General features: G+C 42.1%; 2 protein-coding genes across 25 annotated transcripts in view; one reads left to right on the top strand and one right to left on the bottom strand.

Annotated features, from left to right (window-relative positions):
• Positions 1-528: 528 nt before the first annotated feature.
• ZCRB1 (zinc finger CCHC-type and RNA binding motif containing 1) lies at positions 529-18,031 on the bottom strand. Of its 9 annotated transcripts, none has more exons than XM_079994395.1 (12): positions 17,618-18,031; positions 16,731-16,812; positions 15,992-16,081; positions 15,364-15,392; positions 14,631-14,742; positions 14,430-14,537; positions 13,344-13,468; positions 13,155-13,230; positions 7,725-11,836; positions 6,102-6,164; positions 2,549-2,818; positions 529-916 (listed from the first exon to the last, which is right to left on the bottom strand). In XM_079994395.1, the coding sequence occupies exons 3-9, from the start codon at positions 16,073-16,075 to the stop codon at positions 11,708-11,710; spliced, it is 663 nt and encodes a 220-aa protein (XP_079850521.1). In that variant the 5' UTR covers positions 16,076-16,081; positions 16,731-16,812; positions 17,618-18,031; the 3' UTR covers positions 529-916; positions 2,549-2,818; positions 6,102-6,164; positions 7,725-11,707. The 9 variants fall into 9 exon arrangements, with proteins under 9 accessions (XP_079850521.1, XP_079850524.1, XP_079850520.1 ...); XM_079994398.1 differs by having other exon boundaries at positions 7,872-11,836; XM_079994394.1 differs by lacking the exon at positions 6,102-6,164 and having other exon boundaries at positions 7,719-11,836.
• Positions 18,032-18,282: 251 nt separating this feature from the next.
• PPHLN1 (periphilin 1) overlaps positions 18,283-23,679 on the top strand; it is a 30,181-nt gene continuing 24,784 nt past the window's right edge. For 4 of the 16 annotated variants that reach the window (XM_079994346.1, XM_079994341.1, XM_079994349.1 and 1 more), the window contains exons 1-4: positions 18,927-19,028; positions 20,044-20,089; positions 21,288-21,455; positions 22,526-22,611. In XM_079994346.1, the coding sequence (XP_079850472.1) occupies positions 21,377-21,455; positions 22,526-22,611 (165 nt within the window). In that variant the 5' untranslated portion in view covers positions 18,927-19,028; positions 20,044-20,089; positions 21,288-21,376. Of the gene's footprint in view, positions 18,433-18,926; positions 19,029-20,043; positions 20,090-21,287; positions 21,456-22,525; positions 22,612-23,679 lie in introns of those variants that run through there. The other 12 variants (XM_079994344.1, XM_079994342.1, XM_079994351.1 and 9 more) reach the window with 8 other exon arrangements.

Raw genomic sequence — 23,679 nt, 5'->3', positions numbered from 1 at the left:
TTCTTCTGGGAGACAAACGTTTCTTACTGCACATATGTGCATTTACAGTTCCATGGCCAGCTTTGAAAATCTCATTCAGTCTGAAATATAGTATTTGGATCTCATTGTCAGGAAATAATACACTCTACAAGTCCATTATTTCCGCCATTGTTATATAGACAAAAGATAGTTTCAAGCACTTTCCCCCCTGCTAAAACTTAAGTTGTTGCCACTTCCTTTGATGACAATAATTAGCCCAGACTATCCTGCATTTATATAAACCCAAAAGAGCAAAGGGAGTCAATGAGGCCTCTTTTAAATTCCTTCCTGCCTTATCTATTGTGGCAGGTTGGTATTCTACAGAATGATAGGCACAGTCTACAAATGAGTTGGTGACTGTGTGATTGCTTGCACAGGTTTTACATCTTCAAAAGGATATATGGAAAGTTGCATTTTGGTGGGAATATGGGATTGCTTAAATTACACTAAAGTGGAAGATACTGCTTTTTTTTTTTTTTGATCCACAAAACTGATGTGGAAAACATAAAATTGTATTTAGCATAAATGAAATTTATTTTTTTTATCTATTATTTAGTTGAAATGATCTGTTTACCAATTAAGTACATCAGCAGGGAGACATCGTCTTTGCATCTCACACATCCATTCATCCTCTGATGTAGCCTGAAGCGATGATGATCAATTATTCAGCAAGGCATTTTAAGCTGCATCCATCCTTTCATAGCATGTCATCAGCTAAATTGCAAGCCACAGCAAAAGAAAGAAAACAAATATGATATTTCCTAAGCCTCTCTGAAACTTCAGGTGCTAGAGGAGGGTTTCAACGGAGTCATCAGCGTCGCTAGAAGAGAATGCATTCCCAGTTTTTACGTGCTATTCTCAGAATGAAACGCTGTTTCCAGTTGTCCAAACATGCAGCCTTATTAATTAAAAGAAACAAAAAACCCATCAGTCACATTGCATTATCTCATATCTTTGCCTCCAGACAGAACTGACGGCATACCAATAGGACTAGAAGGAATGGATTTGAGAATGATTGCTGGTCTGATTTGAACAAGGAACAGTAATAATCTGTCCACCTTCTAATGTTACAGACCTTGACCTTGTAGGGAAAACTGTGCTCTGATTGTACAAAAGGCAACATCTTAAAGTCAAGTAAACTGCATTGATGGTTTTTTTTTTTTAATCTGACCTCCTTCAACAATTACATATTGCGCTAGACTTGGTTTAGTTTCTATTTGCATTAATAAAAAAAATGTATGCAAGATTAAAATTAGCCAGCATATAAATGGAAACCGACAGCTACAGATAGGTAAAAGGTAAAGGACCCTTGGACGGTTAAGTTCAGACAAAGGCGGCTATGGGGTAGTGGCCCTCATCTTGTTTTCAGGCCAAGGGAGCCTGTTTTTGTCCACAGACAGCTTTCTAGGTCATGTGGCCAGCATGACTAAACTGCTTCTGGCACAACGGGACACCGTGATGGAAACCCGAGCGCACAAACACTGTTTACCTTCCCCTGCCGCAGCGATACCTATTTATCTACTTGCACTGTCATGCTTTTGAACTGCTAGTTTGGCAGGAGTTGGGACAGAGCAACGGGAGCTCACCCCGTCGCGGAGATTCAGATTGCCGACCTCCTGACCAGCAAGCCCAAGAGGCTCAGTGGTTTAGACCACAGTGCCACCTCATCCTTATCTCTAACCCAGCGTGGGGCCAGAAAACCATCATCCCTGAGCATTGGCTGTGCTGCCTATGTTGATGGAAGGCCAACAGAATCTGGGGTTGTTTAATGTCTCTGCCACTAACACCCTGCCTAAAAAAATAGTATTTGTCCCTATTCCTCTGGAAGATGCTCAGAATAAAACTATAAGGAGCTAGGGAGCTGTCACAACAAATGTCTCTAGGAACTCTGATCATTTGCTCAGTGGCTCTGCTTCTTTCTGCTTGTATATGATGTTCTACTTTGACTTTCAGTACAATGAAATAACAAAATCAATTATGGGATTCTTTTGATTAAAAGCAAATCATCTGCTGTTGAGAAGTAATGTAATCTGGGATGTTAGCTTGTGCAATTGTTTTCTGTACCCTCTCCTTGCCAGTTTCTGTTGCCCTTGTTTTTATTGGTAATTTGTGAGAGTTCCCAAGTACTCCAGAAGCAGCTAATAAATCTCCTGAAATACTTTTACAATTGCTTATTGCAGAGGCTTTCAACCTTTCTGAGTCTGCAGCTCCCTTGACCAGCTACATTCTTTCTGTGGCACCCTTGTGGGGCTCAGGAGTTATGTCATCCCATGGCTGCAGAGCTGGCAGCCCCTCACCCCCTTTTGAACACCCTCCTTAGTGGAATGTTCCCTCTGCCTCCTCTCCTATCCCCTCTCCTTGGGAGGCCTCTGGGAAGCCACTGCTGCCATCCCAGTCTCTGAGCTACCCCCCCCGCCCCAAAGAGGGGTGCCTCCTCACACTGCCCCACAGGTGTCTGGAAAGAGGATGCCCCCAGCCTTAGTGGCCCAATGGAGACTGGCCAAAGGTGAACATGAGGCCAGCACCTTACCTTGGGAAGCAGCAGTGGCAGCAACAGGCGCTGCCAGGCTTGCATGGTGGAAAGGCTCCCCTTTGGTGTTGGACACTCAGCTCTCAGGCAGGCACTGCACACAACAAGCACAAGAAAGGCCAGCACAGTGTCACAGTCTGGTCTACGGGTGATCGAAGTCCCGGCTGAGGACGTCAGGACTAGGGTAAGATGGTGGAGTAGGAGCAGGAACGAGAGTCTAGAAGCCAGGGGTCCGAGGGTCAGGAAGCAAGAAGTCACGAAGTCAAGGGTCTGAGGGTCAAGAAGCAAGGAGTCAAGAAGCTGAGGTCTGAGGATCAGGAAGCAAGAAGCTGTGGCAAAGAGCCGAAGGGAAATGCTGACCTTATATCCCTTCCCGGCTCTTGCCACCAGGTGCAGTGAGTTACCGAGCGGCCTCACCTGTGCGGCCGCACCAGAACAAACTTAGGAAGGCCCCAGTCCTGCGAAGCCCTACTGGTCACAGGGCCTGGCTCCTGCATGCACTTCTGACACACAGTGACCGTCTGCCTGCCTGCCCTCCCACTTGTCTGTCCGTTCCCAACAACAATGGCTGGTAGACTGGCTGGCTGGGTTCCCTCACTTGCTTACTCCAAGGCCGCCTCAGCTCCTAGCAACCAGCACCCCTTGACCAGCCCCAGAGACACCATTCGCTTGGGGAGCTTGTAGCCAGGGCTGCTGCAACAAACAGCTGTGCAAGCCTTTGGGAGGCAGAGACTCAAGAGCGCATCAGAGGAGGGAGGGAAGGAAGAAGGACAGAGGCCAGTGTTTCCCAGCGGCACCCCTCCCCATCATTCAAGGCACCCCAGGGTGCCACAGTACACTGGTTGAAAACCACTGGCTTACTGCACAGTCCTATAAATTTCTACTCATTGGGGCTTATTTTGAGGTAAATGGGTATGAATACACCTAACCTCTATTGAACTCAATGGAACTTTCTTCTGAGTGGGTATTTATAGGATTGCGCGGTTAATTTGAGTTCACATAGTAGCTGTTATTTATAAAGTGGCATCAACGTCCATGGCACTTTCTAGAGTGTCATAAACAAACAATCAAACAAAAACCAGCCCCCCCCCAAGGAATTTGCAATCTAAACAACAATTAATTCTATTTGTGGAATTTCATAAAACAGTTAAAATCCACCTTCCTAATAATAAATCATCACCCATACAAGCCTAGCCACAATGCTTAATCAGTAGCAAAAAATACAGTTGAAAAATATATGTATAAACATTTGTTCAAGCTGTATTTCACAGCCTTTCAATATAATGTGAATTCTATATACCTGTTATTAGCCACAGTTATTATTATTTTGCAAGAAAAACACACTAAAGGCATAAAAGGCTCAGAATCCTTCACAATGATAGATCTCCTTTTCTCTTGCAGAGCCAAATTGCTCTTCTCTACCTTTGAGGCATCAGTATTTTTCATAAGTTTAATACAGATCTCTGACACACTTTCCCCCACCCCTTTCATGTATTATGTTGCCATGGGTGTTCTCGTCTTCTGCCTGAAATGTCAATGTGGATAAGTGGCTATTATCTTCCTAAATTTATTCACTTTAGTAATAAACTCTGCTTGAGCTGTTACAGGTCAGCCAGCCTCTTTAAAAGCTATTAATATGTGACAGGCATTAAATTAACCTTTAGAGTAAGGGGTGGCTAACATGCAGCCTCCCAGATGTTGTTGAACTCCATCTCCCATCAGCCCCAGCCAGCATGGTCCATGGAGTCCACAGTAACATCTGGAGAGAGACACGTTAGCCATCTCTACTTTAGGGTGAAAAATCTTATTGACTCTTAATAGAACAAATACTGCCACAGGTACATTTTCAGAAAGTCAGCTGTGAATTACATCTTGCAAATACTGATGGAAATAAGATTGCTCTGTGTAAAATCCTGTGAGGAAGCCAGATGTTAGGAGAGCTCACTATATGTCAAGAGCAGCTCCAAGGCCAATACAAGCATATCCAGTCAAGCGTGCCTCCTCTTGAATGAATAACCTGGGATAAGGAAAGTGATAAAGGTGTCCAACCCACTGAGTTTGGTTAGCCAGGACTGGGTGGCTGGCCAAAACACACAGCTAGAAACAAGATGGCGGCTAGAGCATTAAACTAGGCTCACATCAACAACATATATTTAAAACCCAGTTATATCACTTCAGCACTTGTGACAGGGCAGATAGTCAAAGCTGGGGGGAAATATGGGAGAATCATACACTGAAAATGCTGTCTATAAGAATAAAAGAAAATGATTATACAGTGGTGCCTCGCAAGACGAAAAGAATCCGTTCCACGATTCTCTTTGTCTAGCGGTTTTTTCGTCTTGCGAAGCAAGCCCATTGACGGCTTAGAGGATTAGTGCTATTAGCAGCTTTTAGTGGCTTTTAGCGGCTTTTAGTGGCTTATCGGCTTAGCGGATCAGCTGATAAGCGGCTTAGCGGCTTAGAAAAAGGGGGGGAGGAAAAAAAGGTCAGAAAAACTCATAGGGAGCCCATAGGGAAATTCGTTTTGCGAAGCGCCTCAAAAACGGAAAACCCTTTCGTCTAGCGGGTTTTCCGTCTTGCGAGGCGTTCGTCTTGCGGGGCACCACTGTAAATTAATTTGGAGACGGTATTTAACACTAGTCAGATTAAATCAAGTAAACAAGGAATATTCAGGGTTATGTTGGGGGGGATCCCAGGAAACGGGGAATTAGGTTCACATGTGGTGGGGGTGTAAATATGTACATTTTTTTTGGCAAGGGGTGTTTAAGGAGATAGCAGAAATCACTGGGTTAAAGCTGGCCAAAAGTCCAGAGGTAGCGTTATTATCAATTTACGATGGGGTGGAAGGTTCACAGCCCATGAAGGACTTGCTCACAAATTCATTGACAGCTGCACCGAATTACTATAGCTTGAAAGTGGGGCAAGTGGAATATAAAATGGAAGAATGGTATAAAGAGGTGTGGGATATAGCTATTTATGATAAATTAACATGCGCCATTAAAGGAGAAATGATTTTAAGCAGATATGGAGGATGTTTGTATAATTTGTACTGTTAAAACGGAAAGGGTTCAAACCATCGCAAGAGGGGTTGAAATTTTGGGAGTTTGGATAGTTACAATGGAATGGTCTTGGTGGTGGGGTGCACATTTTTATTCTTATTGATTTGTGATTATTACTTTGTCAAAATAATAATAATAATAATAAAAACACTCATGGCTTTCCCCCAAATAATCCTGGGAACTGTATTTTAACCCTCATAGAGCTACCATTCCCTGTCCCCTCAATAAACTCGTTCCCAGGATTATTGGTGGGGAAGCCAAGACTGTTAAGATGATAGATGAGTGCTTTAAATGTATGGTGCAAGTATCAATTAGGACTTGGGAGACATAAGGTCATAAGGTGAACCAGGATTCCTCCATGGCCCTGGTGCAGTCTCTCTCTCTCTCTCTCTCTCTCTCTCTCTCTCTCTCTCTCTCTCACACACACACACACACACACACATGCCTGTTGTGAAAATAAATGTTATTCAGGGCTTTTTTCAGCCAGAACTTGCCGGAACTCAGTTGTGGCACCTCTCAGGTGGGCGGGGAGAACTCTGTATGCTGCTTTGAGCTGCCTGGGGGTAAAAATGGGAAATAAATTATAGCTACACTTTGAGCTGCAGAAAAATCAGTGTAAAGAAAGTCAGACCTGTAAGCTTGGTATTCAAAGAAATAATTCTAGTGAACTCTAAAGACCCTGTGCTACCTAAGGGTCTCGCATCCTCCCGGCTAACAACTTTCACAGTTCACCTCAGTCTCTATGTATGGGGACATTGGAGATGACATCAGTTGGGTAAGGACTGACGGTTGTGTGGGCACATTATTTGTGTCTGCTGAGACACAGAAAAAATTGTTTGGGCTCTGTCGAACTCTTGAAACTGCTTGAGACCTGTTTTACTACAAAAGTATGCACATACTCATCCCTTCTAATCATATGCATGACGAATGAACTGAATATTTGAGAGTAAGTTTTGACTAAACCAGATGATTAGTGCGAAAAGATGGAGAAATGTAAGCAAAAGTTGAGCTTAAGTAAATGGATAACAGGGAAACAAAACAAAACATTTAAGGAAGCTCAAAGGGTAAGAAACATGACTGTGCTCTTAACAATGTTAAAATAGAAATCAATAATAATAATAATAATAATAATAATAATAATAATAATAATTTATTTATAACCCGCCCATCTGGCTAGGCTTCCCCAGCCACTCAATATTAACAAAATATTAAAATACAGTAATGCATCAAACATTTAAAGCTTTCCTAAACAGGGCTGCCTTCAGATGTCTTCTAAAAGTCTGGTAGTTGTTGTTCTCTTTGACATTTGGTGGGAGGGCATTCCACAGGGCGGGTGCCACTACCGAGAAGGCCCTCTGCCTGGTTCCCTGTAACTTGGCTTCTCGCAGTGAGGGAAACGCCAGAAGGCCTTCGGTGCTGTACCTCAAGTGTCCGAGTAGAACGATGTGGGTGGAGACGCTCCTTTAGGTACACTGGGCCGAGGCCATTTAGGGCTTTAACGGTCAGCACCAACAATTTGAATTGTGCTCAGAAACGTACTGGGAGCCAATGTAGGTCTTTCAAGACCGGTATTATGTGGTCTCGGCAGCTGCTCCCAGTCACCAGTCTAGCTGCTGCATTCTGGATTAGTTGTAATTAATAATGCTCCATAAATTATACCATGCTCATTTACCATATCAGGGATCAGAAGACAGCAGATAATCAGTTTCATGTGGACATTGGAGATTAGGACTATTGTCTGAAGTGCTATTTTGGCATGTCTAAAAGCTGGCACATAATTCCCACTCATCCGGTAGAAGAAAATTCTCCTATGTCATGCCACCTTGTCATGCAAAACAAGTGGTTGGTGTGAGTTCTTTGTAATCCAGGTCTATAGACCTGCCTTTCTTTCAAACATCCTGCATTAGGTGTAGCATTCAACCTTATAACCATACAGTAATAGTTGCTTATTTAGCAGAAACAGGGCTTCTGCTTAGAATAAGGAATGGCAATGTAGTAGCCTAGAAAGCTGGCCCTAGTGGCAAAATAGGAGCAGAGTTATTCTATATTCATGCTTGCTTAGGCAAAGCCATACATAGAATTTGCATATACACATAAAAAACCATACATACATACACAGGGGTGACTTGTAGTCCTCCAGCATTCATTGACTCCAACTCCCATCAGTCCCAGCCAATGGTCGGGGATGATGTGAGCTGGATTTCAGCAACATCTGGAAGTTCCCCATCCCTGCCTTAAAAAATTGGCCCTAATCATTTGCTTACATAAGCAGTACAGGGCTTATGCATTTATTTAGCCCCCGATGGATTATTCCAAAGTGCAGCAGCTTGCAGAACTGAATCTTTTATCTGCTGCCTTGTGAATTATAATAAACGCAGTTAGTTCCAGGAAGTCACGTGATCACTTGCAACGTATCACTGTTGCTATGATGTCTAAACTTCGATGTCCTCTAACTTCCCTTAGCTGCATACTGATAAGAAAGGGCTACAGGGGATTGGTTCACTCCGGTGCAGGATTCTTTCCCCACTCCCCGCTTCCAAACAGTTGCCTTTGATGGTCTTATAACCTTGGTGATGCATTTGATCTGAAACTCTCCCGAGGAATCATCATATTAATCAGACAGGAAGATTCCTACATTGATGTCTCAGGAATTGCTTCAAGCTAGTATGACCTCTATGTCTCACCAGGGACTAAGCCTTTCATATATGCTTTTATCTCATCCTGTTGACCTAATTGCTATAACTCGCTGCTTGCTGGTTTCCTGACTTCATCTCTCACTCTTTTTGGGGGGAGGGGAAGGACAGGAGAGATACACCTGTGCAAAAACACAGCTGCTAAGAACACATCAGAGAGCCAGGATATATAACAATTTGGCATAGTAGAATATTAGTTTTCAAGCTACTATAATTTTATGAAGCCAGAGCCCCTCTTAGTACCACTGCTGGTACCTACAGAGGAGGAGAGTATGGGAAACCCAATAGAATGCAGTCGTTTTACAGTTGTGCGAGTTATCCAGCATCAGTCCTGAGCCTTCTTTTTCATGTTTTCTGTTGCCTTCTAATAGGAGTATGGAATTTGTGACCATCCAGATGTAAATGGGGGTTTATAGAGCAGTAAATTCAAGGGCATCAGGTTGAAGCCTTTTTGGCTCACAACTCACACAGCACCACAGAAGTTTCACTTGGGCCCTTTGATCTCTTTTATTTCCCATTACAGTTGATCTAGGATCAACGGGAAACACCTCCTTCACTTTGGCTGGGATCCAAACAATGCACAAGTATGGCAAACTACTCAGTATGTTTTTGGATTTGATATCCCGCTTTATCACTACCCCAAGGAGTCTCAAAGCAGCTAACATTCTCCTTTCCCTTCCTCTCCCACAACAAACACTCTGTGAGGTGAGTGAGGCTGAGAGACTTCAGAGAAGTGTGACTGACCCAAGGTCACCCAGGAGCTGCATGTGGAGGAGCGGAGACGCAAACCCAGTTCACTAGATTACAAGTCTACTGCTCTTAACCACTACACAATGTCCACCTCCTTTTCGGCCCCCTTTCTATCACGGTCACCTTACGCTACCGAAGGCCACTTCCAACCCCTTCCCCATTTAGGAGAAGCTTGCCAAAGCGACAGGGGTCAACTTCCACAAGAGAGGGGTTTGTATGTCGAGCTTACACATTGCTACATAAAAATCCCAACAACAACAAAAAACCAACAAAACTGTAAGAGGTAAGCAAAGATTAAAAATCAGCAAAAGCAAATGTACACAACTAAATGCCTGGATAGATTTGCTGGAACAAAAAAGTTTTCAGCAGGCATTTAAGACAGTACTGTTAATAGGCAGGACGTTCCAATGCATAGGTACTGCCACATCTAAATGTTGGCTTCTCAATGATGGGGGACAAGCATTATGCAACATCTGCAAAAGTGCAAGCTTTGCTGATTGCAGAAGTCGAGTATTGAAACTTGAATTAATTTGATGTTAATTTGTTAATTTTTTTGAAAAGAAATAAAAATTAATTGGCTAAAATATAAAAAAATAATTTGGATCTAATTTTAAATGCCTTGATTCAGAAGCGCTGCCTCCTTCTGAATCTTATTATTTCAAGCTATATGCGAAAGGGGTATAGATCTCACCAGCAGAAAAGTTTGCATGCTGCAAAGAGCTTCCAGGCTAACAGATTGCTTGGGTAAGGACCCATATCTATGCACATTTATTTTAAATCAAGGGTGCACACAACCCAAGTCAATCTGAGAACCACTTTCACAGTGTCAGCTGTGGAGAGGAAATCTACTGCAGTTGTAAATATTTTGAAAGTTGTTCTATTGACCTCTTTTCGCTCTGCGGTTTACTCTTCCCTTTATATGAAAGATCTCCCAAATTCCTCCCTTAATCCTCTTGCCTTTTCTCTCATCCCATCCACAGTGCTCTTGTACTTCTTAGCTTGCATTCTTTATTCTATAATGCAAGTTCCTGTTTCCCCACTTTCATTTCACCACCAGACATCCTTTGCCTCTGCACCCCATGTTACCTTCTTATGCATCTTATGCCTACTTTTTCTTCCTTCAGTGTTTTTTTTGCTCTGTCTCCACCAACCATATTTCCTCACTGATTTCAGGGGCAACTGATTTCAGAGCAGCTTTCACTCTCACACCACGAGGAGCCTGCATACCGTTTAGAGAATTATACTGTACACTCTGCTTTAAATATTTAGGAAAAAATGTGAAATTCTGAGTCTGTTTCTTTAAAACAATGCCCAGCTCGCATGAAGATTTCTATACCATTCACCACGCACACTCACATTTCTGGTTTTTGTGAATAACTACGAGGATTCTTTTTTAAAAGTGAAAGCAGGTTCTCAATACGACCACAAACACTTAAATCTGCTTTAGAGGTAGCAACGCCACAAGACACATGGGCCGCTTAACACACCATACACATTAAAATCCATGGATTTGTTAAGTCCAAAAATTCTAACATCCATGCCCTGTATTAAAGAGATACTGGAAAATACAGATAATTGTTCAAGGCAAAACAATTCAATGGGTTATTGTCCTGTACAAATCCGGGGCTATGAAAAATAAACTGATCTTTCTGCTCACTTTGTGTCATCACAATCCTTCCTCGTTAGATTTCCTTTTTAATTTGATGCTTCCAACAGCTGGGTGGTCAACCAAGTGTTAACTTATTGTACTACAGTCAGGTGGTGGTGGAAGGAAGTTCCTCCAAGAATTGAATTATAGGTTTACAGAACACCACTCTCAAGGCCAAAGGATGGGTTGGGGAGATCAATGACTGAAACTCCTGTTGTCTTTTTTTGGGGGGTTGTAAAAGCAACCATGAGTTGCCCAGTGGTGAGTGGCTGCACCACTGAGGAAGGAGTGATGGTTAACCCTTTGCCCCAGGCTGTGGCTCTGTTCCTAGTTATCTCCCACCTGGTGCTATTAGCTTTAGATGTGGGGAGGGAGCGGCAAAGGGGAGAAAGATACATGGTTGGTTTTATTATTCAAAGAGGAAGACACTGTGACATCCATCCCACCTGTCATATTTAGTTCGGCCCTCAGATTTCATGTACCATGTCCAAACTATAACAAAGAACTGATTTAGATGTATATTGCAACACAGATCTACAGCATAATTTCAGAGTTATGTGATTGTAGCCAACTAAGCCCTACTCAGAGCAGACCTACTGAAATTAATGGGCCTAACTTAATTGTGTCTATTTATGTCAACAGGTCTACTCTGAATAGGACTAAGATTGGATGCAACTGGAGTTCAACTGCTATTTACATTGTTTCCCAAGAGTGAAATTATCTAGGTATGCCTTAAGAGCTTAGAGCTGCTTCTTCTAGAAATAAATGCCGTGTTTACTGTAGTATGTTTGAGGATGACATGGAAACAATTCAGTTCATGATTTTAAAATAAGATTACAAAAACTGATAAAATGCTGTGCTTTTCACCAGAATTTACAAAACAAGAAATATCTGATGTCCTCAAATTACTCAAATATTTTATTTACAATGGGAGAGAAGTCTTCATAGCATCACAAACACATGTAGAATAAAAGAAGCCTACATTTTATAAATGTACACGGTATATGAATCAATCACTAAGTTCTTCCTCGTCACTAAAATATGCACTTTTTTTGATCCGCGGTCGTCTTGAATCAGAGGTTGAGGCCTCTTCTTCTGCCTGCACCAATTTTTGCTGCTCTTCCTCAATTTTGGCTTGCTGCATGACAATTGAAGACAGAGAGTTACATGAAATTATGTAATGCGAAATATACTTATTGACGGGCCAGTCCTTTTCTTGGTACTACATTGCTTGAATCTGCACCACTGCCTCGCCTGCAACACTGAGCCATTCCCTCTTATGCAATCTTCCTTTTGGAAGGATTAGAAAAATTACTTCCCTGTCCATGGAAAGATTTTCAGTGCAAGATGAATAACTGTTGACAAGTATTGTAAATAACTAACACAAAATAGATCCCACGATGAAGGCAGATGGCCTCCTGCTTGTACATGATGAATGTCTGTCCCTTACTTCCCACCCTGAAGAGCTGCTGTAGATGGTCCCTTGGCCATTTGGAGTTGGCTTTTTAGGAGACGACGAAGGAAGATGCTACTCCACTTGCTATGTGAGTAGAAGCACCTCTCACTTGCATAGCAGGGTATTTTGACTCAGATCACTGTTCTGAAGTCACACAGTTTAGCAGAAGTGTGGGATTTGCATCTTGGCTTCTGAATCTTTATTGCTAACACTGTAATGATAATGGTTTCTCCAGGAACCCAACGAAGCAGAATACAGTGTTTTCTAAAACAACAACCCACACTGAACTAAACAAAACCCCATTGCACCCAAATGTCAGGTTTTAAAACCATAGGGCAGAGTTAGGGCATTTGATCAAAATCTAGTCCCAGGCAACTGGTGATGCATAATAATTGTTGACCTTCAATGGGAAAGAGAGAGAAAAGAAGAAGGAGAAACTAGTTCTCAAGGAGTGCCAGCTATTATGTTTTACTGCACCTCGTGGCATTATGGAATTGAAGTTCCTTTTTCAGAAGCTATCTTAGACTTTCTGTAGTGGCCTGCACAAATATCTGAAGCAGTTTGCACAAGCACCATGAGAAAAAATTTGGAAAAGCCACTTCAGAAAAAAAATGTGCTTCAGGAAGTCCAGGATTGCTCCCAAAGAAAGAAGCTCAGTTCCAAAACATGTTGAGAACTACAATAAACCTTAATAGCTGGCAGTTTTCCAAACTAGTTTCTCCCTTTTTGCATTCTTTTTGAGTTTTTTCTTGTAACTAGCCATTTAACCAAGGACAAGATGTGCATCATGATGTGAATCATGATAAATCCCCAGTTGTCCATTGTACATGTACAGATCATCCTGGAGAACATACCTTTGAAAAAGAGACTAGCACCAATTATGACACTGAACAGAAGCGAGCAGAACAATCCCTTCCTGTACATTCTGGATCTCTCCAGCTTTCCTTTAAAAATTAGAATGCTAACATTTAATTAGAATCAAAATAGGTATTTTTAGTACCTGGAAAGCTATAGCTTGACTGAGGCTATCAAGGGCAGGGTCTTCTCCTTCCTCTTCACTTTCTGGTTCTCCCTCACTGTGCAGCAAAGAAAGAAAGGAAGGGGAGTGGAGACACTCAAATATATCTTATAAACTCACAAGAAAAAAATGGGGAAATGAAAGCTGCTTCATACATCTCCTTGCACTTACATTTCTTCTTCTTCCTCTTCTTCTTCTTCAATTGCTTTCTTTCTTTTCTTCTTTTCTTTCTTTTTTGGTGGCTCACGCTCCCCTAGCATGTTCTTAGGACATGCATAGCTTAAATGCCCCGTTTCCTTAAGAGAAAAGGTATATATATTTGTGAACAGAACTCACAGAAAAGCGCAACAGCTTTGAGAATCAATATACAAACAAACTATTATGCTAACTAATTATTTATTAATTCTTGAAGTGCAAAGAGGTTCTAGGGTTTCCCTGTTAGGAAGTCATTCATCCAGGAACAGGGAGAAGATTCCAGAACAGTCGTATATAAGTGGGAGAGGCACTCTGAGCATGTGCAGCTTCAGCTGGAAGGGCCGATAAAAGGAGAACTTTCATTTTCACTTTTTGCAGACAACTGACCACCAAATGCTGTCTGTAAACTGATGCGTCACGACTGCCTATAGACTGAGTTTGCCTACATCGTTGCTAAAAAGAAACAAGAACCGAAACTTAAGTATGCCGTTACAGCTACTGCTGTAATGATTATAAATAGTGCTACCATGATGCATTTATGACCAGTCAAGCAATAAATCACTTGACTGAGTTTTATTGTGTCTGTGAGTGTTTCTTCTCAAAGTGTAGCTTCAATTGCTGACCACCGCTTCCAGAAACTCTGCTAAATGGAAAGCTTCTAATGAGGTGCCTACACACAAGTATACTCACGCAGCAAAAGTGTGAAGGACTGTGACCTTTAATATTCCCCACCTCACAAATGCATATTTTGAGAAAGTGGGCCTATACCTCAGGTATGTGTTACTCTTTGGAAGAGACAGTGTAGCATTTGCAAACACTTAAAAACAGAAGCATGAACTAGAGTGCAGGTGAATATTAGCATATGAACTGTGATAAAGCAAGAAGGAATTGCTATCTGCAAGCTGACTTTTGAAAGTTATAGTAACTGCTGGAAAATAATTCTAACAATTTATCTATCAATTTAATAGTTGGTAATCCAGAAGTGTGCTTCAAGCTGAACTGGTTTAAGAATAAGAGACCAAAAATAGATACTTCTGCTAGAGACCTTATAAATATACTCACTCCACATTCATAGCACTTTGATTTGTCATAGTAGTTTCGCCTGCGGATGAATTCTGCAGCTCTTCCATTGTCAATAGCAATACTTGCTTTTATTACTCTTCCAAACAGCTAAATGCAAGTGGCAAGAAAAGCAAATATAACCTTAAGTTTTCTGAACGAATCAAAATCTTCCTCATAACAATGTATGCTGTTGTCACTCACTTGTTTATTGTTAAGCGTCCGAGAACAGTTCTGTGCTGATTCTTTATCCAAGAACAAAATAAAAGCAACCCCTTTGCTCTTTCGTGTGTCTTTGTCTTTCATAATTGTCACTCTGAAACATAAGTTACTAGTATGAACAAAAGAAGGGTGTGTTTACATATCACTCAGCATAAAACTGCCCTTTTTGAATTATTTGCTCTTTGACTCATTTTATATGTAACAATTATTACAATACAGAGCTTGTTAACAGTTCCTATATCATTGATGTCCTAAGTGGTTTGAGACCAGGCTATATGAAGAATCACCTTCAATAGTTATCAGCCGGCTGAAGCTTTAAAGCTGGCAGAGGAAATCTGTGCTCCGCCCCAGATGTTGTTGAACTCCCATCAGCCCCAGCAAGCATAGCCAATGGTCAGAGATAATGGGAGTCAGGGTCCATCATCACCCGAAGGATCACAGTTTCCATATGTAAAAAAAAAAAAAAAAAAAGCCATCTAAAATATATCTGGATGAGAAATAGAACTGCTCATGTTTCTCTAGCAGACAAAAAAAAAAAAAAAACATTATCAGATTGCTCATGAATGCATAAATTCCCATTCCCATTCAGAAATAATGCTGCTGGCTTGTAAATTTTAAGCGAGCTACTCTAAATGTTACATGTGAACTAGCTCCCTATGTTAATTGTCACAAACCATAATTAAAAATATGCAATATATGTCAAATCTTTACTCACTTAACCACTTTGCCATATTTGGAAAAAATCTGGAAAAGACATAAAAGGGGATTTTAGCTGTTTAGGTAAGGCAATGTGTAACAAGAATGCAAATAAGTGTTTTTCCGTAAGACAAGAGAAACAATGTAACATGCAACCTACGGCTATGCACAAAGTAGCTTAAACTTGATATTTATTAATTAAATCTCTATACCACCCTTCATCCAAAGATCCACAGGGTGGCTCGCAACATAAAAATACAAAATGCGAAGACAAAATCCATGAAAAACAAAAACAAATCAATAACCCCCCTCCCACAAACACATTTAAAATGCCACAGATTGTTTAATTGGCCATTTTCATTATAGAAAAATGCCTAAAGATATGTAATGAAGGAGCCAGGCAAGCATCCTTGGGGAGAGTATTCCACAGATGGGGAACCACTGCAGAAAAGCCCTGTTCTCGTGTTGCCACCCTCTGGACCTCTAGCAGAGGAGGCACACAAAGAAGGGCTTCAGATGATGATCACAGGGTCCAGGCCAGTTCATATGGGTAGAGGCAGTCCTTGAGGTACTGTAGTCCTGAGCTGCCTAAGGCTTTATATGTCATACTTAAAATTCATACGTAATTTCAAAGTATTCGTGCTTACTCTGTATAAGTCACTGTTTGTCAAAGAGAAGGGCAAGTTGGACACATAAACTGTGCTTTTGCTTGGTGCTAACCCTCCACTCATTTTTTTCTAGAAAACGAAAAAGAAAAAATTAGTTAACTTTAACTTAGCTAATTAACACACCATTTTATAAACTATAGTCATGTACAAAATTATAGGCAGCAAAGACTTTGTTTTTTAAAATTTTATATTTACATGCTTAACCACCCAGACCAACTATCATTCCAGAAAGTGGTCAGGAAAGGAGGCAGGAGACAGGCATCTATCCTGTCCAAACACCTCCAAGTGAGAATCCAGCTCCCCAGCAAGCCAGCTACAATTCTGGCTGCAGCAACATCTAGGAGCAGAAAGGTAACAAACCAGTTTTTCATTCTTTTCACCATGGTGCTATGAGGAAAGATTTGGGCTTCTTAGTTTAGAAAGAAGGCAAGTGGTGGGGATGTGATGAAAGCTTATGAAATTATGAAGAGCATAAAGAAAGTGGATAGCGGGAAGTTTTTCTCCCTCCCATAATACTAGAACAGGGGTGGGGAACCAATGATGCACCAATCCATTCTGAACAGCCCATCAATCTCCTACTGTTTTTCTTGGAGGCAGCAACATAAACACCCATCCACCCACCCACCCAAACCAGCATCCAGCATTCTCTGCAACTCCTCTTTTTCCTGCCTTTATGAGCAGCAGTGGCAATATAAAATCTTTTTTAAAAAACACAAACCTATCCAGTCAACAGGGAATGTTCAATGGTTGGCAACTTCCAGTGTTCTCAGCAGTCTAAATTAAGACATGGACGGAATCTTCTGAAATGAATAGACACCAGTGTCACTGCTTGGAGCCAACACTGGAAATTGTGTTCTGCCCAACCCTGCCTTTGCTCCCTTTTTGATGGGGCCTGGTAGGTCAGCTTGGTTTCCCTAACACTCTGTTGGGAAAGGTGATGGCCTCTGCTTCAGCTGAGTGGCGGAGAGATCGCAGGGAGATGATCACCGTAATCTCTCCATCCTGAAGAGGGATTGTGTTTTGACCTATACGTATGCATAGTGTGCCTGCAGACTTTGGGTGACCATGCCCAAAGTTAGCATGCAGTCCCTAGAAACTTGGCCAAGTTTCAAAAAACCCTGTTCTGGAACCTTGAGTTGTTCAATGAAGCCGACTGGTAGAAAGGAAATATTTCTGCACACAACATATTGCTATGCTGTTAAAATTGCTGATGGTCACCAACTTAGTTGGCTTTAAAAGTGGATTAGACAAACTCATGGAAGCAGTCAAAATTGCTATAAGCATGCCTCTAAATACTATTTGATGGGAAGCTACACTTATGCTCTGTAGTTGGATTCCCATAGGCATCTGGGTGACCACTATGGGAAATTGGATGTCATCCACCAAGCTTTTTCACAGCTTCATGAAGACGACATGAGAGCATGCGGCAAGTAAATATTCACCCCCATTTGCGCCACAAATAGTATGCAACTGATCAGTTAACAAGTCCATTCAAAGCAATGAGCAGTACCGTTTGGCAATATCATGGGTAAATCGAATGGCTTGATTTTGTTACATATTTCAGCAGTTTTAAGTGAGTACAGTAGTTAAAAGTGTGAACCCTACCCCTGTAAGCGATAGGCGGGCTTCATTAATCTCTGCTTCAGTGGACAGCAGACTTGACAAGGCTGTCACGAGGTGGAATTGACAGCTCGATTAGGTCTTGCTTCCTCAGATGTCAAGTCCCTCGCAGGGTTTTCGATGGGAATGAAGACTTGAGGGGGACGCGCTCTGCAGGGCTACTGCGCTTGAAGGGCTTTTAAGAGATGGGGCGACTGGTCTCTACTCCAAGTAAACCCGGAAGCAGGAGGGTCCGAAGCACCTACTGGGGATGCGAAGGGTTAAGGACGCCGCCGCACACCTCCGAAGGTAGGAACTGAGGGACTCCCTGCAGCCCAGAGAAGCCGCTCAGTCGGGCCAAACCATCGCCCTCGCTTCCTCTGGAGCCGCCTCCCCCTCCTATGGTCCCGAACGTCGACTTCCCTCTAGGACGCCTCACGCCTGGGCGCCTTTTTGATGACGTAATAAGCACGAGACTCCGTTAGGGTATCGGCGCGGGGGGGGGCGGCGGAGCGGACAAACTCGGCCACCCCAAGTCTATTCGTTTTAAAGGACCCTCGTTTCCGGGTCCCCTTTGAACGCCGCCCTATGCGAGGAAGCCGCTCCTTTCCCGCAACTCTATGGCCGCTCCTCTTTGCAAAGCTCTATTGCGGGAGGTCTATTGGCAGGGCTCTCTATGGTAAACTTCTCGGTTTGGGACGGGCGTCGGAGGGACGCGCAATGGACGCGCGTTTCCGGTGACGTCACCTAACGCGCCGGAAGTGACTTAAGGACAAGCTCCATGTTGTGGCGGTGTTGACTGGCGGCGGGTGAGTTGGTTGGTACGGTACAAGGGATTATAGAGGGTGGGTGGGGGGTAGGCGGGAGAGAAAAAAAAGAGCCCCCCTCCCAATTTCCCATGGCCGGCCTCCTCTTTTGGGAGGCGCACGCGCAGAACGGCATTGCCCGGCGCTTGGGGATCCCTCGGAGCTCACTTCTCCTCCTGGATGATGCCTTCGGTTTTCGCCCGGTCCGTTGGCCCGGCGGGGCTAAGGGCGCCTCAGGAGACAAGGGCCAGTTCCCCTTGAGCCAGTCGGCCGCAGCCCTGTGCACGTGTCCTGGGAAGGAAGCCCCGCTGAGGGGAATGGGATTTCCTCTTGCGGCAACGTGGCACTTCGGGAGCCGCCTTTGGGCGAGGGGATTCACGCGTCCCTCACTCAGACGTGGTGTCAGGGGCGCAGTACTACACGTCTACTAGCAGCACGTCTTTGAAAAACACGCCGGCTGGACGTTGAGTTCCTTTGCTGCTGATTCCGTTCCTGGGTCTCTTTAACAGGAACCCGCTGCCTAGAAATTTCGATGAGACGTCGAAGGGTTGAGAAATGTTCCACCCGGTGAACTTCTGTTGCAGTCGCGTCTGTGCAGAGTTGCAATAATAGTAATGATTTTTTTTAAATTTATAAGCCGCCCATCTGGCTGGGTTTCCAGCAAAAATACATGAAACGTGCCTTGCATACGACAACAAGAAGTGGAAGAGGGGAGAGCTGCGTTACTCTTAACAGAGCCCAAGTTGCTTCCAGTTGCCGCCACCCTCCTTTTCTGCCTTGCTGCAAACTGAACACGCTTGTTGTAAATTAAACACAATTTCTTGTTTGTGTTGGATAATAAATGTGGACCATCCACAAGCCCTTGCCCCATCTAACTAAGGGAATCCACACACAGATCAGGAACCAGAGGTAAAATAGATGAACATGCATGCATTAACTTCTCATGATACTCTGCTTCATGGAGCCAGCATACTGGCTTCCAGCCTTTGGCTTCCGCTTTGTGTGCGTGAGACACACATACCTGCATACCTCAGCCTCCTCGCCCTTTTCCTGCATACCTCAGCCTCCTCGCCCTTGTATGAGCCTATTCTCTTGGAGCTTTTCTCGACACAACCATCTCATTTTTATATGTGTCATGTTACTATTAGGGGAGTAATACTACTGACCAAAGGGCTCTGCTCCTCAGATGTCTTCTTTTCCTGCATGGGGTAATCAGTGTTATTGTCCACCCACCCCCATCAGCAGCTCCTCAAATTCCTGGAAACTTGACTCCAAGAGATAGATGACCGTACAGAATTACTTTTGAGGAATTCTGGAAATGAAATTGTTTTTTGGCTTGTACAGATTTTAGAACCCAATCATGGTTCTAAATGGTATATAGGTGCTGGTATATGTGCTGAAGCAGGCACCATATTAGAAAAGGTATCCTTACTGGTACTGGAGGGTTCTGTCTCCTGACTGTCAGTAGCAGATTTTCAGAAGTACTGGAGAAGGTAAGTGAGAGTGGAAGAGTCCCCTTGCACAACTGTCTTCATGTTCATAGTTCTTTGGCCCCAACTTAATGTTTTTTTGCTTTTAATTGAGATAGATTCATTCCCCCTTTACATTTGTTTTTAAAATACACAGGAACGAATTTATTGGGATTTAAAACATTGTTGAAGAAAGAACAAAAGTAAGTGATTTCAAATGCTATGTCTGTTGAACTAAAATTAGTTCTGATAACAAAGCTCTTTATTTTACACAGTGGGCAAAAAGGTTTTTTGTTTTTTTAAAAAATAAAAGCTATAATTGTGGTGCGTTTCAGATTTTTTAAAATTCTGCCAATGTTAAGTGAAGAGGTGGGGACCATCCTGGACAGATTCTGCGGGTGCAGGGGAGAAGAGGAAGGGGAGGTTCTGTTATGTCAATGGAAATCCATTCTACTCGCATACAGATAGCATTGGATTCAACCCACGGCCTCTTAAAAATGTGTTAAGTAAAATTAAATCATACCCAAACATAAACATGTGTGCTCTCATCTGTTAACTGAATTGATGTATTAGCCATCAAAAAATGCATTAAATACTGCTCTTCTGTGTAAAATATGTAACAACCTTAGTAAATATAATGACACAATAGGTCACTTAGAATTTTCAAGCGAATATAATATCTATTTACCCGATCAGTCATCTTACATGTCAGATGTATGTAGTATTTGGTCAGATGTGCTTTAATTATTACATAAATTATTATGCGCACCAGGTCAAAAAGTTTATGTGGCTGGATTCAAACGAAGGTGAATCCATGGAAGGAAGAAGTCCTTCTGTGAATTCAAGGGCCTATGATCCAGTTGGGGCATCTACTCACAGAAAGGAGGTAAATTTAACCAGTTCTGCCTCTCTTGTGAACCACCCACATGTTTCAGAAGACCCCAAGCCCTTGGGAGAAAGCCTTTGGTTTAAAAGATAAGTGAGTGAAAACTGACTTCCTCTTGCCTTTCTTTAGCAGGGATTGAGAACTCTTCTCACAGGTGCTTTGAATAAAACCTATGTAATTACAGGGCAATGTCCCACTTGCATGGGGGTTCTGTTCTAGGCATGCATCACTGGGACATTGCAAACTAGGATTCCTCTGTTCTGCTCTCCCTGTTCCCTTTTCACATGTGTGTCAGCGGAAACATGCACAAGTGGGGAATTGCCTGTACGATGTTCTGAAATTATTTAAATCACCTATGTGTGCTGAAATAGAAGAGCAGTGAACACAATTGGAAATGTAATATTAGAATTTCACTGTAAGCATTGAAATTAAGATGAGATAAGCCATAATAATGAACAAACCTAAATAATTGTTTGGCTTTTTCATGCCGTCTTCTCTCTTTTCCCATATGGTAGTGCCAACCTGGACAATACAGCTAGATTTGGACTAGCCACAAGGCTGCAAGTTCAGTCAGTGAGCTTTGATTCAGTGTTTTACTACAAGAATGCATACAACAGGTACAACAGTAGTTCTACAGGACAGCTTAAGAGTGGGTTTAAAGCCTACTGACAGCTTATCAAAAGGTAAAGGTAAATTTAGTAAAAGGTAATTGAGTCATTGCAGAGAAAATGAACAAGCCTTGTGTAGTGTATAATAACACTTTTAAAACAGGTGAAGTTATTTGACCCTTGGAGTTTATCTCCCCTAGACTGAATAGCAGGTAATAATTTAAATACGGAGGTTGTGGCGTGTCAACTTTTCTAGTTACATTTGGTGAGCCCAATTTAATTTAGCTATCTATAAATTAAAACCGGCCCACTTGTTCCATGAGAGCATACTGATTAGTCACATTGCAGGAAAATGCGGATATGCCCCAACGATTATTATCAGTTCTCCAAGGCACAGATAATTGTTTGCCCTCATCTTTCACACCTTTGACAAATCCTAGTTTGCATTTATGTCGTAAATGAGAAAATTACGGCTTGTGCAAATAGCAGACCATGCTTTAGTATTCTAGTATGTGAGCAGGCTTTAGTTTTACAAGCTCCCTCTTTGCCTCATGACACTTTTAGTGGAGTTCAACAAGTCTTAAGCTTGTGTCCTTGCCACTGCTGCACCAAGGAGGAAACTAACCAAAGTCTAGCTTCTTAGGGGAAGTAACCCCCCAGCCAGAATCTGGCTTGTTTTCATCTATAGCAGCAGCAGGAGAGGAGCTGTGTGAGAACTTTTGAGGAGCATAGACTAGCACTCTGCTCATTCACATTAAATCATAATTTGTTTTAAGCTATAATTTATTGTGCTATGCAAACCAGGCCAAAGAAGCTTTGAGTTAATTATGTGTAAAATGAAAAATTGGCATATTTCAAATATATAAATTGTCTTAAAATTCTGCACCACCAAATCATGTCAAAAAAGAATCCTTGAGGTATACTGTTGAATATCTACAGGCAAATGATTAAAAAAATGCTAATGGCATTGGGAAAGTTTTATTGAAATCAGTTGACACTTCCAGATAAATAAGTGTCAACTTGGTGTATTAGAATCTTGGGTTTTCCCAGTATATGACAATGTATCATGAAAAGTAGAAGACGTATTCAGGTACTTGTACCATCACCCAAGTTTTGACTTTAGGTAATAAAATCTTTATCTTTAGTGGCATACAGAAGAGATGATGTGTGGTCTGATGAACGATATGATTATGATAGACTTCCGCGAGAGCGGCTTCCTCCACGTCCTGATGTAAGTATAGTTCCATTAATCTGCATTACGTATTTCCTGCTCATAGTTCTTTGTCTTTATCGATTCCTTTTCCCAAATCTTTTATCTTGGACTATGCACTGAGGATTTCTATTAAAGACACCGAACATGTAACCAGGGGATGTGAGTCAAACTCAAGCAGGGTTATATAGAAAGATGTTATGAAAATTGGAATAGGAATCTTGATGGCGGTTCAGTGTAAATTTTTCCAAGATATTTGGAAATTCAGTAGTCATGGGTTAATTTAATGCAGGAGCCCCCTTTTAGGGCTCAGGGACACATTTGGAAGTCTTAGAAACTGTCGCGAGCACCACAAAATATTTATTTAAACTTTTACTTCTCACAACTTGCCATCAAAAACAGGAGGCAGCCAATCCCCCACCATAGAAAGAAAGAAAGGCGCCAAAGGAGGTGACTGAGGGTACCACACGGGGACGCTAGGTTTTAGGTAAAATGTCCTTTATTGGACTGTATTGGATCAGTGGGGAATACTTTACCTTCTCTACCTCAGTCTACCTTTCGGTGGATGTTAAGAGTAGGCACAAATGAATTGTTTTGGGGGCAAAGTGCTAAAAAATTGGCTAGATTTTGTTAAATTACAAAGATCAGAGTTTTTGTTAAGTTCATTCCCAAATACCCGTGTTGGGCATTGTGAGACTTTCAAATGGTAGTGAAGCTGCCACCTAATAATGCGTTCTTTGCGCATAGGTTCTCCCGCTATTTGCTGGTCTGTGAATCTTTCTTCACACCCAACTTTTTTAATGATACGTTTGTAACCTGGAAGACAGGATGTGAACTGAGAAGTTTACAATTGAGACAGTAAAAGGCAACATTGTAAAGTTTATATATATATTTATGTATGTGTGTGAGTGTGTGTGTGTATGTGTGAGAGAGAGAGAATTATTGGGAGTTGTAAAAACTTAAACATAAAGCAATTTTTATTTAACAAAATTTATATACCACTTGAAATCCTGTAAGCAGTTTACAAAATCAATATTACCTTTCTCTTTGAAAACATGGTTTCCCATATTGGATTGAAGAATTCAGAGA

The sequence above is a fragment of the Podarcis cretensis genome (genome assembly GCF_951804945.1).
Source record: "Podarcis cretensis genome assembly, chromosome: 10".
Classification (NCBI taxonomy): Eukaryota; Metazoa; Chordata; class Lepidosauria; order Squamata; family Lacertidae; genus Podarcis; species Podarcis cretensis.
Note: the sequence above shows the minus strand (reverse complement) of the source record. Positions and strands in the feature narration are given on the sequence as shown.